The sequence below is a fragment of the Pygoscelis adeliae genome, unplaced genomic scaffold, assembly GCF_000699105.1.
Source record: "Pygoscelis adeliae isolate BGI_AS28 unplaced genomic scaffold, ASM69910v1 Scaffold179, whole genome shotgun sequence".
Lineage (NCBI taxonomy): Eukaryota > Metazoa > Chordata > Aves > Sphenisciformes > Spheniscidae > Pygoscelis > Pygoscelis adeliae.
The window spans coordinates 1,993,215-2,003,599 of record NW_008825612.1 but is presented as its reverse complement, the minus strand read 5'-3'; the positions used below and the strand labels follow the sequence as shown (position 1 = coordinate 2,003,599).

The 10,385-nt window shown below is 45.6% G+C and overlaps 1 protein-coding gene across 1 annotated transcript in view; it reads left to right on the top strand.

Moving 5' to 3' along the window:
• PRKCH (protein kinase C, eta) overlaps window positions 1-10,385 on the top strand; it is a gene marked incomplete at its 5' end in the record, with an annotated part of 122,916 nt that overhangs the window by 22,202 nt on the left and 90,329 nt on the right. The window contains one exon of the mRNA XM_009332751.1: window positions 7,288-7,351. Coding sequence (XP_009331026.1) covers window positions 7,288-7,351 — 64 coding nt within the window. The remainder of the gene's footprint in view (window positions 1-7,287; window positions 7,352-10,385) is intronic.

Sequence of the window (10,385 nt, the reverse complement as noted above, 5' to 3'; positions counted from 1 at the left end):
AGGTGCAGGACCTTGCACTTGGCCACTCAGCTTGGTGTCATCTGCAAACTTGCTGAGGGTGCACTCGACCCCACTGTCTGTGTCATTGATGAAGATATTAAACAGTCCTGGTCCCAATGTGGACCCCTGCGGGACGCCACTCATCACCAATCTCTCCATCTGGACATTGAGCCGTTGACCACTACCCTCTGGATGCGACCATCTAACCAATTCCTCACCCACTGGACAGTCCACCCATCAAATCCATACCTCTCCAGTTTAGAGAGAAGGATGTTGTGGGGGCGCCGTGTCAAAGGCCTTACAGAGGTCCAGATAGACGACATCTGTAGCCCTTCCCGTGTCCCCTGACAAAGTCACTCCATCATAGAAGGCCACTAGGTTAGTCAGGCAGGACTTGCCCTTGGTGAAGCCATGCTGGCTGTCTCGAATCACCTGCCTGTCCTCCATGTGCCTTGGCATAGCTTCCAGGAGGATCTGCTCCATGATCTTCCCAGGAAGATCATGGAGCTTGCTATGGGTCATTGAGAAACTGTCCATGTCTGCCCTGAGCACTGCAGACATTTCTGCGGTGGAAGTTACTGCGCTAAGCACTTACCGACCTTTGCAGGAATGAGAAGATAATTGGCGCCCCTTTTTTTTTTTTTTTTTTAGGTACACTGATTTGAATCTTTAAAATGGTGTGCTCTGCATTTGTAGGAAAAATACTTTAATCTGTTGGTCTGGAAATGCAAAATCCCCTTTGTACTAGAGACCCCTAAGGATTTTTCAAAGGTGCTTGACTTGATAGACAGGTGTCTGTCAGCCTCGAAACGTACAAGAGGGACTGATTAATCCAGACACTGTGTATTTGGCTGAGAAAGTTGCTACTTGACCTGTCCAACAAAGGCATGCTCAGGTGGAGGTGCTACCTTATTAAAATACGGAAAGGTCTGACATTCCATAAGCATCATTTGTTAGGAGCTTAAACAAGAAAAATTAAAAGAAATAACTAGAGGCATGTGAAAAACCAGCTTTAGCCTAACCCAGACTTTCAGCTCTTTCAGCTGAACAGAGCCTTGGGAATTGCCTCTACAAATGACTGATTATATATGCAGTTCTGTTAATTAAATTTAAAAATTGTGTAGGAAGTCAAAAGATACAGCTACTTGTTTAATTAAGCTAATTAAGTCCCCAGGTAGCTTTTATATTTGCTTTATTCACTGCAAGTGTCTGGCTTGTTCTGTTTTTGAAGCCACGTCAGCATTGACATGGCTTAGAAAAAGGTTGTACTTCTAGGATGCTTACTAATTGTGCCTGTGGGGAAGAAAGGACGGAGCAGCACTGGGAGAAAGGATGTTCTGGGCTCCAGGGTAAATGGAGTCGTCTTTTGTGTCTGATCCAAAGACAATAAAAAGATTCCCACCGATTTCAGTGTACTTCAGATCAGTCTTCCCAGACTGGGCTATCTGTTGTGGGGAGGGGAGGAAAAAAATATTCTGATCTTGTGTTTGCAAGAATTAATGCTCATGCCAGATGCAGTGTTGAAGATGTCTCTTCATCCTGGAGGTCCACCTCGTCTCCATTTTGGAGAGCGAGCGACTCGCAGGCAGGCAGCCAACCCTTCAGATCTGCCTCTTCACATCCGCGGTGAGTTTTTCAGAGAGGCATGCCAGGCTCTCTCGGAGGCCGACTGACTATACCTGCTCTTCGAGTTCAGTGGATGCTTCAGCTGGGTGTTGATATGTTGCCTGAGAGATTACCCTCCTTCTGAATTTGTTTTCCAAACCTCTTCCATTGATGAATCACACGCGCGTGACCAGTTTTTATTATATGTGTGAAGGCATATGATTAAGGATTCCTGTTTTGGTCTCCCTGCATCTGCTTGCTCTCAAACTAGCTTTTTTTTGTAATGCAGAGAAGGGGAGTAAATAACACCTGCCTAGTTGTTGGGAACAACGTTAATACAGTCCTTTTCTGGAGAAGGTGTGTGAGATGGTTGACTGGGGCCCCTCCTTGTGGGAAACCGATCCCTTGCAGCTCCCTTTGAAGTCACGTGGGAGCTGCGCGATCTCAGCAAGTTCAGGCATGGGGCACCGTGTGAGTGGTTTGAATTAGGAGCAAAGTCCTCCTCGGTCCTGTGTTCAGCCTCGCTGCCAAAGTGTTGCGTCTCACAGTGGAAGCGTAATGAAACCGCGGCTGAACTCATCAGTCTTTACCTGCTCATTTCCAGCTCGCTTGCCAAAATCCTCCAGCGCTTGTTTTCTCTTAGGTACGGCTGTGAAGTCTAGCAGAAGTTAAAGTGTACGCTTAGCTCTGGGCCAAAATCCTGTGTTGTTCTTACAGATACAAAGGGGGTTCCTGAGCTCCAGCAGTTGATCTTATCCACCCTTTGTGCTACGGAGGAACGTGCTGTCTTCCATTTCCTTGAACTAGAAGAGAGTGGCGATTAAAGGCTTTACTACACTGATAAGCACACTTTCCTCTCCCGGTTAGCTAAAACTTGGCCAAGTTACCTCTAAAACAGCCAGAAAGTCGATGTTTTTCTTCCCAGTTGTTCTCTGGGGGACCAGGCCGAGGATGAAAGCGCTGGAGAGCGGGGAGGGCGATTGCTGTTTACAGCTGTGCGTGCCAATGGTGTGATGCTGCATGCCACCAGTTTAGTTTGATTTATTTGGAGATCAGTGTACCTCATAGCGTCCGCAATATCATGCATGCATGAAAATTCAGACTTCTCCTTTGCTTCTCCCAATACAACAGGACTTTTCCCATTGCGGTGCAGCTCCTGCTCTGATACTAAACCTTCCAGGCAGAATTCTGCGATTCCCCAAAAGAAGTTATCCAGTGCCAAATACATCTTGGCATTAGGAAACTTTTCTTTGTACTTATTACTCTTTGAATATTGTTGTTAAATACATACAGATGGTTACATTCCTGGATCACTTATCTTCTATTTTATGATATAGGAGTTCCCCCTTAGCATCATCTGTGCTGCCTTCAGGCTGCTGAGTTTCTTCGAGCCCCTCCTGCTTTCTTTGAGAAAATCATCATCAGCTGCATTGTTGACCCAAACTGATTGCATGGTCTGCTTTGGACTTTAATAATTCTGTCAAGAATAATACCCTGGCCTCTGCTTCTCTGTAAAAACATAGGGTTTTTTTTCCTTTAAGCAGCCACGGTCAATGCTGGGAAGAAAAGAAGTGAGAAGCAAAACTTGGTGTCTGCGTGGTACTTGTGTTACACCCGCACTGCTGTTGTGAGGCTGGATCTCGAGGGTGTTCGCTGATGCTGGGAGGTACCGACATCGCCGGAGCCTTGCTGGCGCGCAGTCAGGGCCTGGGCTGCCAGCCAGCCGTCGCTAGATAGGGTTATCCCTTCCATGGCTGGAGGGCCAGTCCTTTGGCAGCTGCTTCCTTTTGAAGTGCCCGAATCTTATTAAATAACAGAGCATAGTGAGAAGTCCTCTCAGTCTGTGAAAGTAGGTGCTAGTGATAGAAGTTCTTTAGTGACTGCAGACATTGAAGGAGGGCTTATATTAGGAGTTCCTCCTTTTTGGGAAGAAACAGGGTACCACGCTCCTCATTTGTGGGCATCTGGTTTCAGATGGTTATGGGCATATTTCTGCGTGCCCAAATGTGGCTGCAGTTGCTTGCTGGGTTGGTAAAGCTATCCCAAAGCATGTGCTATTTCTGCAGCACTGCAAAGCATGAAGGCAATAATGAGGGTGTAAAGCAGGGGCAGGAACAAGGGGAACTGTGCTGCAAGCATGGCTGAGGTTAGCCCCAGGGCCCGGGCTTAGCAAGCTGCTTGCCGTGCATGCCGGCTCAGCGTGTGAACATCCATCTGGCTGCACGGGCATCGCGGGTCGTGGTCCAGCAAGTGTGAGGAGCTCACAGGAGTTCACTGCTGCCAGCACGGGGCCCCTCCATGTTGTGTGGCCATGGTACGGGGTGGTCCATGCGATGGCGAGAGGAAGCATGTCCCGTCAGGTGGGTGTTGCTGTCCGGGAGCTGCTTGATCCTCTGATCGAGGGCAGGTCTGTGGTCAGACATTTTCCTTTCAGTTTTCTAGGTCAGAGATTATTTTCTGTTTCAGGCATGTTCCACGTATCTGGGAGTTGATCTCTGATATTGCATTGGCTGCTACTTAGCTGGTCAAATTTTATCTTTAAAGGAGATCAGAGCAGGTCCAAAAGGCAGGCTTTTACCAGTGGTCTATTAAATTTGATTATTTAATTTAATTGTATCTTATCTTTTGTTGTTGCTGTCGCTATCAATTTAAGACCAGAGTTCACTGGTCAGTGAACTGACACTGGTTCAGTGTTCAAACACTGCATGCCAAGCGTGGGATGACTCTGCAAACCGCCCGCAAACAGCAAAGCGGGCGCTGAAACTCCCGTGCAGCCAGACGGATGGCACACCGGTGGTGTGCCAAAGTTTCAGCAGCTCCTGGTATGCTGGGTCTTCAGTCCTCATTTTGGAGCCTTTCAGCTGTAATTTTTCATTAGATCCTGCTAACATGTGCCGTGAGAAGATCTTGAGAGTAGCTAGATTCTCTTTATTGAGTGCTCTTGAACTGTGGTATAATATGAGCACGGCTGCTTAGTTGGTGTAGGGGATTTGACTGGTCTTTAATCTTGGAGTCTAGAGGGGAGAGAGGTTGTTTTATAACTCTCATAAATCTCCTGCTATTACTTTCAGAATTATTTTGTTCCTGCTTTGTAAGACACTGCTACCCTAAGCAGCAGAATCCCCTTTGCAGTGATGGAGAGCAAGGTGTGTCACAGAGTTTGGACCGACTTTTGTTTGTGCCCAATGTTGAAGGTGGATGATGCTTTTGTTGCATCTCCTGGTCTCAGCCCAGCTGCTTGTGTCTTGACAAGCCTTTTCTTCTAAGACTAAACAAGGATTGCAGGATTTGCTTAGTATCCCGCTGGAGACCATGTATGTCAGAAGAAGGGAGGAAGGATCCTCTTTGTGAATGTGAAAGCAGGAGTCTAATGTATTGCTGTGTATGGAGACTGGCAAAAAAATGATAGGCACTGAAGAATGATTTTGGGAACCTATGTAAGTAAGGATTTTCCCATAAAATCTGAACTTTTAATATCCCATAAATCAATTTGGGTGACTGTATGTGTATATATATTATCGATATTATATATTTTTGAAAGAACCGTTTCTTTACAAAGCTGCGTATCTATCCAGTGAACTGAAATTTAGGTAAAAATGATGCATGATATCGCTGGAGTTGAGGTTTATTTGGGGAACGTCTTTGATATTAATGGAGTCAGAGGGCTGTTCAAACACAGCTTCCTAAAGCCAGTGTAGTAAGCAGTCCAAGCAAACACGAAAGTTAATATTGAATCAAAGCTAAATATTTAATTTAAATTTTCCCTGTGAGATTGATTTGGTTTGGGTGTTTGGGTATTTTTTTTTTTTAGTGGAAAATATAGTGTCCATAAAATCAACATTTTGATAGGATTTTCCCAAGCAGTTCTAGCTTCCCTGTTTTGTATCCCATTGATAGAGATGTGTCACTTCTGGACTGGAGTTGTGTGAATAGGATGTTCTCTCATCCTTTCTCTGAAAATATTTGCTCTGCTCATCCTCACAAATTCCCAGTAGTTTAAAAAACAATTTCTCTACTTCTGCGACAAATTGCAGGCTAGGGAAACGTATGGTGATGGTGTGTGCTGTCTCTGCTTCCCCCTCACTTACCCAGAAGGTTGTTTTCCCTCGGCTCGCGTTAGTGAAGCTGCAGTTAGCATCCCTAGGAGCGGAGGTGCCAGCAGAAAGCGCTGCTACACCTTAACACTGCAGAGTCAGTCCGGCGTGGGCACCTTCTTCCCCCACTTACAGCTGCGCAGATGCTTTCTGTCCATTTGTAGCATGGCTGTTTGGCTCCTCTGTTAGATATATAGAGTTCAGCTTTCTCTTTTACTTGTATAAGATGTTATTCCCTTAAAAGGACCGGTTGGTTTGGCAGGGTTTTGCAAACCACGGGCAAATGTTGTCTGGATTAGCGGTGGTCCATACACCGTTGCTCTGGGAGCTTAGGCTTGTAGTTAGAGGTTTATTTGAATGATGTGATAGGTGTTAACGCTGGAGAGGAATCAAAGTGTTGGCAGGGTACATCGTGTGTTACCCAAGAAAAAAGAGGGAGCCTGGGCTCACCATCCTTTCTTGCAGGACCAGGAAATATTTTTCTGCTCCGCGGTGTGCACACCAAGGTGTATTAAATTGTGGGCACCTCCGTGACGAAACTCGGTGCTGCTGACGTAGAAGTCTTGCTTCTATTTCTGCCAGACCAAGGAAAGGTGGCTGTACAAGAGCAGAGAGGGTTTGAACGGTCATGTTTAGTCATTCCTCCAGAGAGCTCTCTTTTCAGAATTTCTGTTCTGCACAGATTATCGATACCCGCAAGGTGTGAAGCTCCTCTTTGCTGATTTTAACCTTGCAATTTGGGGGTGTATGGGGGGGGGTGCCTTGGTTTTGTTTGTTTGTTTTTAAAGTGAGATTTCTGTGTAACAGCCTGCCTCAAACTTCAGGGATCCTTAGCTGTGATTGGTGCTAAAAACTAGCTGGTGAATGAAAAAAACCAAAAGCAAGACCTTAATTAAAAATGTAACTAAAAATGAAAAATCTACTCACCAAAAGATAAATACCTTCTTTCAAGGACAGGTTGACTGACACTGGGATTGAATCTCTGATCCCTAAAATTATATTCTGTATCTCTATCTAATTTAGATGAAACGACAACAAGTCCTTAGGTAACAGCACTAACGGTTTCCTGTTTTCTATGGTTTAAGGCCAAAAGGTGAGTTATGTAAGAAATCAGTGTTTACCCCGGCACTGATGGTATTTTGAGGGACTGAAACAATTTCAATGGGATAAGATATAATAGGGAGGAAATACCCATATAATTCACCAAATAGATACGCATGGATCTTTTCAGAGAATTGTGTGTGTCTTAGTGTTACCCCCTGCTTCATTTATCTGACAAATTGGAACACTATTAACCATATTTTATTTTATTTTTTTCTTTAATCTCTATTTCTTCTAGCAAGGTTGAGATTGTTCAGCACTTCTAGGAAAAAGAAGGAATCAAGTTCCTTATTTTTTTATAGAGCCCTGAACGTTGAACAATTTGAGCCATGGATGCTTGATATTTTTGTAAAGTTAAGGGTGTGCATGAGAATACATACAGAGAGCTTCAAATATTATCAAATCTTGGCAAGATTTATCATGCAAAATCCCCAAAAGGGTCTTTGGCTTGAAAAACAATATTCTAATGTTTCCTTTACTTTTTCAGGTGGATTTGGAACCAGAAGGCAAAGTGTTTGTTGTCATAACTCTCACAGGCAGCTTCACAGAAGGTAAGGGAATTATTTTGGCTTGTTTCCATTAAGAGCTGGACACTGGTGTGTACTCTTGCCATCGGTTACCGAGCAGTATGTAAGCGGATGGCATTCTTCACACAGGCCATGTGCTGTTGTGCGCCGGAGATTTCTTGAGCGATGGGGGAAAACTGGAAGGGGCTGTTCGTAACAGGTCACACTGCGCGTGCCCTCTGCTCTGCTGTTGGTCTGATCTCGGTGCTTGATTTGGTTTATTTATCTGAAGTTGTCCTTCAAACGGATTGTTTTTGTCACTTGTACTTTTCATCTGGCTGCCTCTTGAAGGGCAAGCTAAGGAGCATGTAGAGCATGTTTAAAATAGAACATGTTTAAAACATCTGGGTGATTTTTATTCCATAATGTTTCCCATCTACTTCACGTACATTTCTGTTTCCTGAGTTCACTTTGCACAGGAAACTTAGAAGTTTCTTAGTGCAACAGCTGCCCTGAAAAAGTATCTGGGCAGATTTTTTTTTTCTGTAACTGTCTTTTATAGTGTCATGTTTTTAACTTCCCTGTTGTTTACTGTGGTACCAGTTATGAGCGTGGATGTGAGCTCTGCTGGAGGAACCCAGGAAATCTGGGATGGGGCTCAGAAAAAGTTTATTTTCTTCAGACCTACACCATGGTTCTTATTTGTTTTAGCTGCGGCCTGAAACTGCATTTGTTGGGGGGCATTTTCTATACAGAAGCCAAGAATCGAGGCAGGATCAGCTCCACTATCTGTTACCTGCAGCCTCCGAGAGCTCTATTTTTAACGCTTTCTCTTGTTCTGCCCCAGAAACTGATTGCTCAGCACGAAGGCTGTGCCGGGGGGTCTGGCATGGGCAGCCCACCCTGCCATGCTCTGTCTTGGACGCGAGGAGGGTGCAAGCTGGAGGGGTGCTTGCTTCAAGGGTTACAGGGGAGCTCTGCTCTCCCGCCTAGCAGTTCCCCTAGCTCACACCTTGTGCTGGGTGCCCAGGCCTGTCAATGCCTCTGCCTTTGTTTTTCAAATGCAGGTTTGAATACAAGCCTTGGGCTTTACTTGGAGACTTTTGGGGAGCCCTCTCACTCTTGCTGAGCCGGCAGCCTGATGGGTGCTGGGGCCCAGGCAGCTGCTTGATGGGGAGCTGCTGCATCAGAGGAGCTGGTGAAGCTTTTGGTTTTCTTTGTGTGGTTTATACCCCAAGAGTGCTCTGCTCCTGGCAGGATAGCTGTGGCCTTTTAAAGCATTTGAGCCCAGTCCAGTCTGTAATCCCCTGAGCCACACCTGAGGGCCCAGCAAGGGTTTGCAGGCAGATGGTGTCCTCCTCCTCTGCAGCACCCCCAGCCCTGTGGTGTGGAAGCGGTGGCAGGGTTTTGCAGACATCCTTCCCTGTGTGCAGCTGGGGCTGCCCTTACTCCTAGGGACCATGGGCAGGGCGTAATCCTGCTTGCAGGAGGTGTGTTAGGAGGGAGACGTGAACAGAAAGCGTGGCTGGCTTTGACTCCTAAGGAAATGTATGGTCTCGGAGTGATGGAGAAGACGAGGAATATCACACCCTGGCACTGCAGCAGGGCAGAGGACCAGAATTCACTTTTCCATTGAAGTTCACTTTCTGTGTAAAGCTGGGCAGGCCACGCAGCATCACTGCAACTTTCAGTTCTTTCTCTGTCAAGTAGCAATGCATGTTTTACTCTGCCCAGGTGTTAACTCTGGGGTCTGGGAACTGCTCTCACATTTATCCATGCGTAAAATGTTAACAGATCGTTTAGCCGTTCTCCTCTAGGGAGATGCTCCCTACAACTGTGCTTTGACAGGGAGACGTGAAGATTACTTTTTCAAGTTAATTTGGGAAAAGCTTTCTATTTGTAACTAGGAGAGTGCAAAGGTGTGCTAGGGAGATGTGGAAGACTTTTTTGCAGGTCCAAGGCAATGGCTCTTAGGCAGCAATGGGGGTGAAAAGGACATTAGAAATTGGCTTTAATTGCCTATGATACAGCTGACGATGGAGAGACAGTTGTATTGAGATCAAGAAACTAGAGGGCTTTTACTGACCAGCATGCCAGTTTGTATCCACACGCAAGCATGTCACGCTTGGCCATTTAAAGCAGGGTTGAGCAGGGATGGTGGGCTTGAGCATAAATCCAAAGTGTGGTTCAAATTCATGCTGGTTGCTAAGCTATTGAGACATGTTGCTAACAAGGTCTCAAAGATGAGAGATGGAGAACCCAAATGTTAGTACCACTGCTGCTTTCTGAGGAAAATGGGAAATGTTGGAAGTAGTTTATTTCTCTTTCCTCTGTCGTTACTGAGGATGTGTGGACTTATAGAACAGGAGGATCAAAGGTGGCTCTTGAGGCTTTTCTTGACTGGTTAGTCTCATGTGTGGTCACATTTGGAGTTTCCAAGAATAGACATAATCCAGGACAAGCCTGAGTGCAGATACTGACTTCTCCTAATTGTTGGATAGTGGAAGCATCCGTCAGGGAGGGGTTTCCTTCTGAAGAATGGTGAGGTCTCTTTCATAACGTCATGTTTTGTTCTATTTTTTCCTCTCATTTTTTCCTGGAAATGTGAAGGCTTAGCATTGTATTTGAAATTTAAGGTTTTGGAAGGAAGTCTGAGAATAACTCACAACTTGAAACACAAAAAGGGGCTTCCCACTTGTTTGCCCTAATCTGGAGGGCAGCCGCCACCACATCCTCACTGCTACTTATGGCTAATGCGTCAGAGACACTTGAAGGCTGTGTGTGTCTATGGGTACACAGAAAACCCAATGTTAGTTTGCATTAGACCCCATCAGGGTAGAATGTAGACCCACGTGGAGTTTCAAGAAGTATGATGTTTAGTACTTTTGATCATTTTCTTGTGACTTATAAATCGTACAATCATATAATAGTTTGGGTTGGAAGGGACCTTTAAAGGTCATCTCGTCCAAGCCCCCTGCAATGAGCAGGGACATCTTCAACTAGATCAGGTTGCTCAGAGCCCCGTCCAACCTGACCTGGAATGTTTCCAGTGGCATCCACCACCTCTCTGGGCAACCTG